Raw genomic sequence first — 14,819 nt, 5'->3', positions numbered from 1 at the left:
GATGCCCCCTGAATTTACATATACATTCAGAATATCATTAACAGTGTATTATAATTACTATAAGCCAGAACATAACATCCATCAGAGAAATAAATACAATTTCATTTTTCTGAATTAGGATACAGTGATAGGACTCCAGGCTATTGCAGCAATATCCATCCTGATTGGAAAGAGCAGTGCCGGGATGAACCTCACTGTTGACACAGATGGGATCTTAAATAAGATGCTTGTTGTCAACGATGATAACAAATTTCTCTACCAGAAGGAAAAGGTTTGCATGGAGTTAACATTGTTTCATAGATCAGGTGTTTGTATATATGGGGACAAAAATAACACCTAGGTAGGTTTATAATCACTAAGATATGATGTTGTATTTCCCTGAATGGCAGTTTGATTCAATTGTATATGGAAGAGTTACTGCCCCTCGTTGTTTTCATTATGTTCGCCTTGTCTGGAGATCTCCTCTCACAGTTTTCGACCAATTTCTTTTTCAAACTTGCCAAGTTGCTTTAATGTGAGATTGTGATCTCTTGAATAACAATCAGATTCACCAATATTTCAAAAAATTATTGCTCTTTTTTCTTTTCAGCATTTCTTTCAGTTTTCCACCTATCTCTTTAAAAATTGCAGGATTTAATCTATCATTACAACATATAGCACTGTTTTCTGTCAACTTTTTGACTTATAGTTACCATTTCCATTTTTGTGTCCCTTTTCATAAAACAAATCAATGTGTGAGCATTTTTATACAGCTCAACTCTGCAGTACTCTTTTTCAACTAATTTTATATTGAATTTGCAACAGTAACATTTATTTTATCGACATTTCAAATTGATACCAGTCATCTTATTCAGAAAAGGCATGAAAAATTGTAAAAACTCCAAGAAAAGGACATTTTTATTTATTTTTGTGTTTACAATTTTTAAACAGCTGCCAGATGATATTATGGAGGTGCCTTTCACAGTAAGTGGCAGAGGTGTTGCTCTTCTCACGGTAAGTGTACAGGAATTTTTTTATCTTTATTTGCCCTTAATATTTATTGACCACACTCTCTCCCCTTGAATGAATAACAATGTCATTAAACATTTTTACAAACTTTGATAAGTCCTGTTAGAGAGAATAACTGATTACGCATTATTTCGAATTAAAACAGACATGAAAAATCTCCAGTTGAAGAAATTCTCCAATTCTATATCATATTTTTTCTTCTTTAACTTCCTTTCCAAATTCAGTTCACTTCTCATTAAGTTCTTTAGGCTCTGCTTTCGTTCCAATTTAAGATTGGGGACCAATTATTAACTTTAGTCTGAAAGTAGAAAATCTTGTTTTGAGTTGACAAAACTGGGGCCTATTTATCCATATTCAAAACAATATCTTTTATATACATTTTTTGTGCATCTAACTGCTGATTTTTATCGAAAATACTTGTTACTGTCACTTTACATACATTCATACTTTTAAATCACTATCTTTCGTTCCTTATAAAGGGTCTTTGGTGTCCATCAGCTGAAGGGATTAGCGAGACACCTAACTATTCTCATATTTAAATTCATTACTTTGTATCTGTTTCATGTTCAATGTATGTGATGTAATTTATGTAATATTTGTGTCTTGATAAAGGGGCAGATTGCCTTGAAAATTTGACAATTCGTTTGTCAGTACTGTCCTTATTTCTTTATTGATCATATACATAGGTAAAAGGGACAAAAAGTATTGAACTTTTTGCGAGTGTGAAAAAAGTACATAAAAGGTATAACTTTTTGTGGGTAATAAAAAACATACAAAAAGCTACAAAATAGTACCCTAACATTCATATATAAATCATTTTTGTAAAATGTTTTTGATCTTTTATCATTTGACTACCATGTCAATGTTTAGTCCTTTTTCTTTTATTTTCCAAAAATGATTTTCACTCAATGCAACAGAACACATGGATCAGTTGTATTGAAATATGATAGCAATTCCTGCAATGTCATGGTTATCAACACCAGTAGATAAATCATTTTACATTTAATGTCACTTGAAGCTGTAATCCTTTTCAGAGTAGTCCATCTTGATATATAGAGTCACTTTTGTCTTTCTGTCCTGAGCCAAAATACAGCTTATATTTTAAGACACTGATTGGGTGGTTGGGTGGCACAGTGGTAACGCACTTGCCTTTCACCTAGTCGTCCAGGGTTGGACTCCTGGAACGGACATGAAAAGGTAAGTGTCACCTGTCCGACCACGTGGTTTTTCCATGGGTAATGTGTTTCCTCCCACAATAAGACCTTGCACTTACATCCGGGCCAACAAGAGTGATTAGTATAAGTTGATATAACTGGTTTTGCAATTGTCATAAAATAAATAAAGTTTATAGTTTCTTATAGTTATAGGGAGATGCTGAAATTAGATTTAAAGCCCTCCTCCTCCTTTCTGCCTAAGTAGATTTCAACAAGCTTTGGCATGATTCATCAGTTAGGGTAAACAATCATTTCTCAAATTCAAAAATTTGATTTGACCCCTAGGGACTTAAGGGCGGGCCCCCAAAGGATATTAAGACAACATTTTACTTCAAAATGCTACTCTTTATTAATGCTTTAATGGATTCAACTTTCTCTCATATCCTGCCATATTGGATAGAGTTTGCCCATGTAAGATAGCTATGTAAGAAAATTCTATCTTACATGGGCAAACACGTACGCGGAGTAATCTGTGTTCAGGGGAGCCAACTCTTACAGCGTCGTCTGCTTGTTTACATTGATCTGTCAGCTGTCATCTGTCATCGTCATGTCAACAAACAACCTTAACAGTTACTAGGCCTACATCTGATGTCACAGTGTGTTTACCATCGTCATCACAACAAGAAAACACGGTTAACACCTACAATCCTGTATCACAGAAACAATCTGAAACTCGCATCGAATCCTTGTTTGCTGGTTCTCACATTGAAAATTGCCAAATATCCGTAAATATCACCACAAATGTTCTACCACCCAAACGTCGTCGAATCATGGTGATTGAGAGCGACAGCGACTCGGAATAGGAGATCGTGTGACATCACGCCTTGAATTTATGAATGGAATTCCTTTGACTATGGTGACGTCATGTCAGCGTCACAGTATTTTGAGAAAATGTTAAAACAGTGAAAAGATACATTGATATATTTCTTAAAATGATCAAATATGTGATTTTGATGATAAAACTATATGTTGAATTATAAAAATCTGTTCCTTGTTGATTTCTTTGAAGTATTTGATGGAACAATTTCTTTTCGCGGATGTTTACTTACACATACTATATAATCACACAGAGATCATTTTTGGTTTTTTTCATCTGCGAATAATATATTCATCCTGCAATATATCGAAAAATGGTTTGAAATTTGACAGCAAACTGAAAGTTTGCAGAATATGGGTATGATCATTAAGAATATCTAGTTCGTTTTTTGTAAAAACCTCGGATTGAAAAAATGAAACACATGAAGGTAATGGCCGACAGTCCTTTTCCCAAAATTTTGGTAAAGATATGAGAGAAAAAGACTCATTATGTGTGTATGTAGGATAGGGATATTCCACCCTCGGGGTTACAAAATATGGTCAAACCCTCGTAGAAGCTGTTGATTATTTTAAAGACATTAATCATGTCTCCTCTTAACCTTTGATAAATTAATGTAGGAAGTCCTAGATTTTTAAGTCTGACACAATAAGGTAAATCCTTTAAGCTTGGGACCAGTTTAGTGGCTCGCCTCTGGACCCTTTCGAATGATTCAATATCTTTCATTTTATACGGACTGCACACACTTGAAGCATATTCTAAATGTTGCCTTATTAGCAATTTGTTGGATATGGAAAGAGAATATTAGGTCTTTGTCAATATTATCTTTTTCTGTTGTGGTATTTTCCAGTAGAATTGGATTGCTTTCTCCTGACATATAGTAATGTCTGGTTTGTTTGGCTTTGATGGGTAAAACCTTACTTTCATTTCAGCAATAATTACCATAACTTTAGTATGCAAATACAGTATCTACACCCATCTTTGTATCCCAACAACAAAAGATTTAAAAAAAAAAACCATCCCGCCCTCCCTATGATCCATGAGCCATCACGGCAGGAACGCAGAGTGATCTACCTTCCTCTTACCTTTATGGCTGCTGACGATTGCGGAGGTGTCTGAGCTCAGTGCTTTTCTTACTCCTTCTCTTTGTACCGCTATTGTCGTTTGAGTATATTGTTACTCATTTAGTAGTCTGTAAACCCATCTCCCAACTTATATTGTGAAATTAAGTATTGTCATTTGTTTATTTTGACCGTATTTCCGGCCGTTTTTTCCTCCACGTATTCGAGTGCGTGACTACTTGTCTCGTTGCTCGGATTTTCGTGAAGTTGGAATTTGTTTTCTTGCTGCTTTGTCGGCTGTGTTGTACGACCGTTTTCTTTTGTGCAGTGCAATCTTGCTGCGTACGGTAGGCTTTGTGCTCTCGTTCGTAGTTTTTTTATTGTTCGAAAACTTTGTATCCGGCCGTGTTTTTCCTCCACGTGTTCAAGTGTGTGACTACTTGTCTCATCACTCGGATTTTCGTGAAGTTGAAATTGTTTTCTTGCTGCTTTGTCGGCCGTTTTGTACGACCGTTTTCTTTTTTGCACTGCAATCTTGCTGTGTACGGTAGGCTTTGTGCTCTCGTTCGTAGTTTTTTTTTATTGTTAGAAAAGTTTGTTGTCCTTGTTTTCATTGTTACGATTTTTTATTGTTTCGATGATGGATAATAGTGCCAGGTTTACGTCGGGAGTCAGCGCATGGATGTTCCTATTTCTATGGATAATGGGACCCCCATGATGCCTGTCCCCTTTGTCGACCTTGCAGCCAGACCTCGCAATGTGAACTTTGTTTGCACATGGAGTCTGCTGCTTAGGCTCCCATGTCTGTCGGGCTAACTTCCCGCCAGAAGAGGGATTCGTCCTCTTCTTCCGGTAAGGGAAGTAAGCTTTTTAAGACCTCCTCCCCAGGTTCTGAACCAGTAGGTGTTTTGGGCGTTCCTGCTGGGGGTGCTCTCATTCCACCGAGCTCTGCCCTTCAGCAGGGGATGGCTCCCCCTGTCCAGGTGCGTCCTGGAGTAGGAGGGGAGGGGGGAAGCCCAACCCTGACTTGGCGCAGTCAAGAGTCGAATTGGCCAGTAGCTCTCGATAGCCGGTGGTGTTACCGTCGGAAAGGGACTTCCGGTCGAGGTCTCTGATTCCTTCAGGGACCTCAGCGCACCAGGTGGCATCATTGGTGGGGGCCGCTTTGACTCAGGACCTGTGCCTTCGGGTATAGGGTCAGGGGCCACAGACTTTTTGTCTGTGGCTACACACTAATCCTGGTGTCAGCGCGGGGTCTGTTTTCCCACCCTCATAGGCTTCTGGCTCTGGGACTTTCCGCCCCAGTCCAGATTTCCCAGTGCAGGGTTTCCCAGGGGGTTTCCCCCAAGGGTTTGGCGCTTCAGGCCAGGAGTCCGGTTTCTGGTCTCCCTTTCCCCGGGCTCAGGGAGCAGGGGTGCCTGCGGGCACTTATTCCTGGGTTGCCCAGGCCAACCTGCGGATGGTTTTGGGTACCAACAGTTACTCAGCAGTTACGGGCTTAGCCGTACATGTCTGGGTTTCCACCTGGTGGGAGTGACGGTTCATCCTGGTCCTTTGGACAGGGTGTCCAGTCCCAGACTCAGACTGGCCATCTTGGCAAGTTCTGGGGTCACTCCCGGCCCGCTGGACCATTCCCATTCCCTCAGGGGTTTGGTTTTTACCCCATGGGTCTTCACTCGTGGAACCCATAGGGGTTGGTCTCTCCTCTAGAAGATGTTATAGCAGTGCCAAATCCCCCCAATGTTCTGCTACTTCGGGGGCCTTGTTGGCCGTCCTATAAAGGTTTGCCGGACCTTAAGGACTTCCGCCTCCAGCGCGGACCCGTCGGTCTCCTGTTCCAAGGGGTGGGCTTCGGGTCTCCGACCCAAGCCTACAGCTACGGCTGTTAGACGCGCTGCATCTAAACGCCATATAGAGGAGTTCCCCTCTCCGGAGATGGCTCCTCTGGCTGCCCCTGTTCCTCCAAAGGGGACTTCGGTCTTTCGGGGATGCAGGTCCTCAAGGCCAACATTTCCCGGATTCTCAGGGCCGAGGTTTGCCCACCGCCTCAGCATTGTCGGCGCCTGAATCCATTATCATGTCCAGTAACCATACCGTTTCCGCTTGTTGAATGCCCCCTTCCAAGGCTGTACCTTGTTCAGGGGAGCACTTCCTTGGGTTCAGAAGGACATGAAGGAGGACTCAGTTGCCTCAGCACTTCTGGTGAAGAGGTTTCAGGCTGAGAAGGCCAGTGCCTCACAGGGGTCAGTGCCTCCTAAGAAGAAGGCGAAGTCTTCGGCTGCTCAGTTTTCTGCACAGCCCAATTCCCAACCTCACTTCAACGGCAACAAGGGGAAGGGTAGGAAGGGTAAGAAACCTCCTGGGGCAAGAAGAAGGGTTCCTGACTATTTCTGCTTCTTGGCCGCGAAAGGCGAAGGGTAATAGCCGGGTGGACGGCGGTTCTCCTGTTCCGGGCTCATGTCCTTCTCCCGCAGGCTCAGGCTCCGGGTTGGCAGACGATTCGCTGGTCTTGCAGGGGCTGGATCTGCCCCATCCGGAACTCCCTGTGGGCGGACGTCTCTCTGCTTTCCTTCCCCAGTGGTAGGATATTACAGATGATGCTTGGGCTTTTGTCGGTGGTCAGGGAGGGTCTAGGTATTCCCCTTCTTCAGGATCCGTCCCTCGCCTCTCGGCCGTTTTTTCTTTCCTCCTCCAGGGGATTCAGAAAAGGCTCGGGTGCTCCAGGAGGAAGTAGGTTCCTTCATCTGAGGACTTCGTCTTCCTGGGGAACCGTTTTGACATGGTTCGGGGCTTAGACCTTCCACCTCTGGAGAAGTTCGAGAAGGTCAGGGCTCTGGCTCTGACTTTCATCGCTTGGTCGCTTGTCCAGGTATATTGGTTCCTCAGTTTTCTGGGGTATCTCAACTCCCTGGCAGATGTGGTCCCCCTAGGGAGGATTCACATCGGACCTCTCCAGATGTTGCTCCTGTCCAACTGGGTTCCGTCATCCAGGAGGCCTGAATCCCGCTTACCCAGTCGGTCAGGGAGTTCTCTTGCTGGTGGACCATTCAGGAGAACGTTTTCCACGTGGTGCCTGTGACCAAGCCTGTCCCCTCTATGATCCTGTTCACGGATGCGTCCATGACAGGAATGGGAGCTTACCTCGACGGCCAATGCCACTCAGGGAAGTGGTCTGGCGAACAGCTATCGGAGCACATCAGTGAACTCAAGATGAGGGCTGTTCTTTTGGCTCTGCAGTCCTTTAGGGGTATCCTGCAGTCCAAAGTTTGGCTACCGACAAAGTTGTCGCGTATCCGGAGAGACAATTGCCACCAGGTCTCATGTTCTGTGTGCCCTCTCCATCCGCATCCTTTTTCTCTGCTAGGACATGCAGTTGACCATAGTGGTCAAGCATCTTCCTGGCAGGCTGAATGTGTTGGTGGACACTCTCCAGGCGCCGCCAGCCGGTGTTGATGGAATGGCAGCTGTGTCCCTTGATTTTCAAGGGGAATTGTCAGGCATGGGACAGACCTCTTATAGACCTGTTTGCCACTTCCCTGAACATTCAGCTGTCAACCTTCGTCTCCCCGGTCCCAGACCGTAAGGCTTTTGCTGTGGACGCCCTTTCTCTGGACTGGGACGGGATGTATGCATATGCATTCCCTCCCTTCAACCTGGTGGGCAGGGTGCTACAGAAGTTATGGGAGCATCACTGCTCCTTACTTCTGAGAGCCCCTCTGTGGCCGAGGCCCTTGGCTCTCCCCACCAGACCGAATCTCCTTTGCCAGCCTTGGCCCAGAACAACACACTCTTGACCAGAGATCCTCTACCTTCACGCGTTGAGGCTATTTCTGAAAGCCACGCCAAGGCAGGCTTTTCTCAAAAGGTGTCAGATTGCATTGAGCGATCAATCAGGGCTTCCTCTTCTGCCGTCTACCAGTCACGTTGGATGATCTTCTGTGATTGGTATGTCGGCAAGGAGGCTTATTCGTTGATTGCGGACTTCCTAATCTCTCTGTTTAGGTACCGCTATCTGGCACCTGGCACTAGGGTGGCTCAAGATCCCATCTGTTTTGCCCATCAAACAGGGACAAGATATCTCCTCCCAGTTGGTTTCCAGGTGGGTTTGCTAGGTGATTTAGTATGCTTATGAGCATTTTGATGATCTAGCTCGGGCGAGAGTGAAAGTGCGGGCTCACGAGGTCAGGGCCCTTGCTTCATCCTGGGCCCTTCTCTCAATGGGTCCTCCTTTCCGTGGTATGTCTTTCTGTACGGCGGCATGTAGGTACACCTGCTCTTTCACGGAGAGGTCCCTTCCTTCTCTTTGGCACTCTGTTCTCCCTCCCTACTACTTTGGTTGTGCTGAAGGGGCTGCCTGGCTTCTAGTCACCACTACAGTAAGACGAATTCGCATACTAAAGTTATGGTAATTATTACTGAAATGAAATTGAGGTTTATTAATGTAAAACCAATTTTCATGATGTAATACTTACCATAACTTTATGGAGTCCCACCCTATCCTCCCCTCTTCCTTATCTGCCTGGCTGCCCCTCTGTGGAGTACGCCATTAAGGTTATTAGAGGAAGGGAGATCACTGCGTTCCTGCCATGATGGCTCATGGATCGTAGGGAGGGCGAGATTGTTTTTTTTTTTTTAATCTTTTGTTGTTGGGATACAAAGATGGGTGTAGGTACTGTATTTGCATACTAAAGTTATGGTAAGTATTACATAATGAAAATTGGTTTTACATTAAAAAACCTCAAATTTATGGGAGTGGAATTTTAAGAGCCAAATAGTGGACCATATTTCAAGTTTATTGAGATCATTTTGGACTACTTCTCTATCATCATCGTTTTTAATCTGTCTCAAAATTTTTGTTTCATCTGCAAAAAGCAGTGGAATTTGATTTATGTATAAATACTACTGGCCCAAGGACCAGTTAACAATCTGGTTATTTAAACCATAACTTGTTAGTTTCCCAGCAAGCCTGCAATGTTGCACCTTATCAAAGGCCTTCATAAAATCTGTATAGGTAACATCTATTTCTCCGCCGTTACCTAGTATTTTTGTCCACTCTTCCATCAGTATCAACAACTGGAGTGTTGTTGATCGTTTTGAGATAAATCCGAACTGCTTATTACTGAAAAGCTTATTTCTTATCATGTGATTTACAATAACGTCACAGAATATTGTCTCCATTGTTTTCCCAATAATGCTTGTAAGGCTCACAGGTCGGTAGTTACCTGGTTCAGTCTTAGACCCCTTTTTAAAAATCGCCGTGATGTTGGCCTGTTTCCATGCCGACGGAACAATGCCATCATTTAAAGACTTATTAAATATAACATTTAGTGATTTACATGTCGCAGCATATAATTTCTTTAGAGCTTTTGGGTGCATAGAATCAGGACCTATGGACTTATTTCCATCTAATTTAGATAGAGCATTACAACTTTTTCTTCTGTACATTGTAGTATTTCAGTTTGTGGTTCAATAGGTCCTTCCATACTCATTATTGGGATATCTCCTGTAGGTTCTTCTGCAAATACACTGCTGAAAATATTTGCTAATACTTCAGCTTTGCCTTTGTCATTGGTAATTAATTTAGAAGGATCTCCATCTATACCATTTAAATCTGAGATTCCGGTTCATACTTTTCTTTTTGAATTGATGTACTTCCAGACTTGTTTTGGATTTGCTTTTGCATTACTAGCAATAAGACATTCTGTTTCTTTGCATGTTTTTCTAAGTAAGGTTTTCACTTGGTTCCTCAGTATATTCCCTGTATTTAGTTTCCGACCTAGTTTCCAGATACCTTTGCCATGCTCTGTGTTTTTTATTAATTTTCATTCCAGTGGATTCCTTCAGCAGTATTTTTGAAAAAGCTTGACCATTTCCGTATATTTGTTTGGCTTCATTTTTGGAATTAATTTTTCAATATTTGAATGAAATATTTCAGTAGATCAGTTGTGAATCTACATCACCAGTCATTATTTCTTGCCAGTCTACTTTCATTAGTTCTTCACTCATTTTTTCGTAGTTCCCTCTGTTATAATTTCTGTGGTTATTTACATAAACCAGGCAGGTATTATTCCAAATAAATTGAAACTTAATGACGAAATGGTCACTGTTACCTAATGGAATGTCAGAAAATATATCTTTTATCATCTCCTCTTCATTAGTTAAAATAAGGTCCAATGTACTTGGCTCACTACCTACCCTCATTCTTGTATGGCATTTAACGTGTTGTATTAGATAATTGTCCCAAATACATTCTATAAACTGTTCACATTCTGTATCGTTTTTTGCTGTTAACATTTCCCAATTAATTTTTGGAAGGTTAAAGACTCCTATCATTAGAATATACGAAAACGTTTTGCTTTCTTTGCCTATCGAGAAAATAAGTTTATATAACTCCTTTACCTTTATATCATTGTTACTGGGGCTTTTATATATACAACCTAACAAAAGTTTATCATTTCTGTTTAACTTGATTTTGACCCATGTACTTTCCTTAAAATTTGTACTCATATTAACCTCTATAGCATTTAGGTCTTCCTTAACATAAATAGCAACCCCTCATACCTGTGCTATCATTTAAAAATAAATATGCCTGTAGCATGCTAAGATGAAGGGCTACCGACTTAATTAATATGAATGACATTGACCTACTTTCGAGGTCACATGTATGAAATGTGTTAAAATGTTTAAATGACTTCTCAATAACTAAAAGGACCAGGGTGCTGATATTAACCAACTTTCAAGGTCACAGGGATCAAATGTGTTGAAATGCTTAAACAACTTCTTAATAACCAAAAGGCCAAGGGTCTTGATGTTGGGCCTGTAGCTTGCTTTTTCAACATGATATCAATATGATTTCAAGTTTGCAGAAAATGTCTTGATGAACCAACAATGTCTTCTATGTAAGCTGTAGAGTAGTTGAGCAATTTATTTTAGGCCTATTTTTCTTTTTCATATAAACATCTTTATAGACAGATGACCATTATGGCCAATGGGCCTCTTGTTTTTCTTTTAAGAATTTTCAGACAAAATCAAATTACCCAGGTTATGATACGATTGATACTAGGATAAATGAAAATGTTGAACATGCGTATATTAACATGTATAACAATCAAAGAAGGGGTGTGGAAATTCAGCATTCAAAATGCTTTAAACACATGTCACTGTGAAGATTCTGAAGGGATATACGATTTATTCTTTAGGGAATAACATAATACAGAACAATTTCAAAAACTGTGAAATTCTGTTTGATCCAAAAAGTGAAGTCCAAGAACAATAAGAATAATCCATGTAAGAAAATTTGTGTAACTGCCTTCTGGGGCCTGAAGAGTGGGGCACAATGGTACATGGAAATAAAGTAGATTCTTTGAAATCCTATCCCTCCTGTAGAAATCATTGGATTTTGACCAGATTTGGTCAGAAGCATCCTTTAGGGAAGTGGAGCAAATTTTGTATAAACTATGGGTTTCTTCCCTTTGAGGCTTGAAGAGTGAGACCCAATAGGGGAAGTAGATTAGATTCGGAATGGTTGGTTTTTGTCCGAATTTGGTGAAGCAAAGTTAATGTCATGATAAATAGTATACAGTTAATCTTGACAAATAGTCTGTGGTTAATATCATGACAAATAGTCTGTGGTTAATATCATGACAAATAGTCTGTGGTTAATATCATGATAAATAGTCTGTGGTTAATATCATGATAAATAGTCTGTGGTTAATATCATGATAAATAGTTTGTGGTTAATATCATGACAAATAGTCTGTGGTTAATATCATGACAAATAGTCTGTGGTTAATATCCTGATAAAAAGTACACAGTTAATATTATGACAAATAGTCTGTGGTTAATATCATGACAAATAGTCTGTGGTTGATATCATGATAAATAGTCTGTGGTTAATATCATGATAAATAGTCTGTGGTTAATATCATGATAGATAGTCTCTGGTTAATATCATGACAAATATTCTGTGGTTAATATCATGACAAATAGTCTGTGGTTTATATCCTGATAAATAGTCTGTGGTTAATATCATGACAAATAGTCTGTGGTTTATATCCTGATTAATAAAAATTCAAAAAAGTTTAGGAATGAAAAAAACATGAAGTAGGCCTATGAGTAAAGTATACCATTAAAATGAATGTTACGAATGGTTGGGCACATGTGACAGTATGATGTGTGGAACATCAATTCAAATTCAATTCAAATGAGTTGATTGTGACCAGCTTGTCAATAATTGAATAAATTCATTCCTTTTTTATACTGCTTATTATCACTAGACGCAACTGATATTTGCAGACACAAAATATTTCATGTGAGGAATAAAACTATTAATAGGTTATGTTACTTGTGTGAATAAAACTGTACTTAGTAACATTGTTCAACAAGAAAATAATCTCCTTGTCATGACATCTACAGTATGGTAGATTTGTTTACATGAAGGGCTGTTCACAAACATCATAGATTTGTTTACATGAAGGGCTGTTCACAAACATCATAGATTTGTTTACATGAAGGGCTTTTCACAAACATCATAGATTTGTTTACATGAAGGGCTTTTCACAAACATCATAGATTTGTTTACATGAAGGGCTTTTCACAAACATCATAGATTTGTTTACATGAAGGGCTGTTCACAAACATCATAGATTTGTTTACATGAAGGGCTTTTCACAAACATCATAGATTTGTTTACATGAAGGGCTTTTCACAAACATCATAGATTTGTTTACATGAAGGGCTGTTCACAAACATCATAGATTTGTTTATAACCGGGTACTACTCTCAACAACCATGAAAGGTCATCATTTCCACACAAAGGATTCAAAATAAAGCTAGACAAAGAATCCATGTAAAACTTATTATAAGTTTAATTTTAAAAACAGTCTTCATTTATATCTACAAAAATGTTTCAACCCAATCAATGAATTGGTTATTTAGTTTGGATCAAAATGAAGAATATACATAATACAATACATGTTCTTGTCAAATTAGGATTACTGTAAATTTGCGCAAATAGTGCACACTTTTTTAGGCAAAAACTGTTGTGTCAAAAGAGGGGTGTGTATTATACACAGGAACATGCCATTCTAGGGGTTATCATTCTCTAGTTCTCTGTCCGCCATATTGGATTACCTCCCTTAACATAAGTATTTTTTAATGTAAATTATGATAAATAAGACAGTGAAATGCTTTTACAGTCACATTTGGTGCAGCTTTTAACTTGCTATTTAAACAGAACGGTAAAGAAAACAGCTTGGTTACAAAAAGACAATAACAAGAAATGTACAGGGAACATACTTTTGAGGTACTTGAATGCATTGACCTAATTTTATTGTTAGATAATCACTTTCTCATCATTGCTCTGTGTTTGAGTTTTTTCTTTCATTTTAATGAAAATCTAGTCTTTTAGAATTGTCATTATTTTTTTAAGGAAACAAAATCAGAGAAAATTATTTCCTCCTTATTTTAATAATTGCTGGGGAGGGGATATTTACAATAGTATCATACTTACTCAGCATTATAAAACATATATAATCACCTTCTTATCAGGTAAGGTTAGATAACGATAACCTTTTCTAAAAGGTACAAAAAGATTTTTTTTAAAGTTATGCCTTTTTGTACTTTGGTACAGATATTTAATTGATTACCAGGTATTTTGGTACAGATATTTAATTGATTACCAGGTATTTTGGTACAGATATTTAATTGATTACCAGGTATTTTGGTACAGATATTTAATTGATTACCAGGTATTTTGGAACAGGTACTTAATTGACTACCAGGTATTTTGGTACAGATATTTAATTGATTACCAGGTATTTTGGTACAGATATTTAATTGATTACCAGGTATTTTGGTACAGATATTTAATTGATTACCAGGTATTTTGGTACAGATATTTAATTGATTACCAAGTATTTTGGAACAGGTACTTAATTGACTACCAGGTATTTTGGTATAGATATGTAATTGATTACCAGGTATTTTGGAACAGGTACTTAATTGACTACCAGGTATTTTGGTACAGATATTTAATTGATTACCAGGTATTTTGGTACAGATATTTAATTGATTACCAGGTATTTTGGTACATATATTTAATTGATTACCAAGTATTTTGGAACATGTACTTAATTGACTACCAGGTATTTTGGTACAGATATTTAATTGATTACCAGGTATTTTGTTACAGATATTTAATTGATTACCAGGTATTTTGGTACAGATATTTAATTGATTACCAGGTATTTTGGTACAGATATTTAATTGATTACCAGGTATTTTGGTACAGATATTTAATTGACTACCAGGTATTTTGGTACAGATATTTAATTGATTACCAGGTATTTTGGTACAGATATTTAATTGATTACCAGGTATTTTGGAACAGGTACTTAATTGATTACCAGGTATTTTGGTACAGATATTTAATTGATTACCAGGTATTTTGGTACAGATATTTAATTGATTACCAGGTATTTTGGTACAGATATTTAATTGATTACCAGGTATTTTGGTACAGATATTTAATTGATTACCAGGTATTTTGGTACAGATATTTAATTGATTACCAGGTATTTTGGTACAGATATTTAATTGATTACCAGGTATTTTGGAACAGGTACTTAATTGATTACCAGGTATTTTGGAACAGGTACTTAATTGATTACCAGGTATTTTGGAACAGGTACTTAATTGATTACCAGGTATTTTGGAACAGGT

At 38.9% G+C, this 14,819-nt stretch overlaps 1 protein-coding gene across 1 annotated transcript in view; it reads left to right on the top strand.

Annotated features, from left to right (window-relative positions):
* LOC132563065 (CD109 antigen-like) overlaps positions 1-14,819 on the top strand; it is a 32,476-nt gene that overhangs the window by 8,199 nt on the left and 9,458 nt on the right. The window contains exons 5-6 of the mRNA XM_060227826.1: positions 119-271; positions 931-993. Coding sequence (XP_060083809.1) covers positions 119-271; positions 931-993 — 216 coding nt within the window. The remainder of the gene's footprint in view (positions 1-118; positions 272-930; positions 994-14,819) is intronic.

Source organism: Ylistrum balloti, unplaced genomic scaffold, assembly GCF_031769215.1.
Source record: "Ylistrum balloti isolate Yb309-2 unplaced genomic scaffold, AGI_CSIRO_Ybal_v1 Utg371574, whole genome shotgun sequence".
NCBI classification, from domain to species: Eukaryota; Metazoa; Mollusca; class Bivalvia; order Pectinida; family Pectinidae; genus Ylistrum; species Ylistrum balloti.
This window is presented reverse-complemented; position numbering and strand designations above follow the sequence as displayed.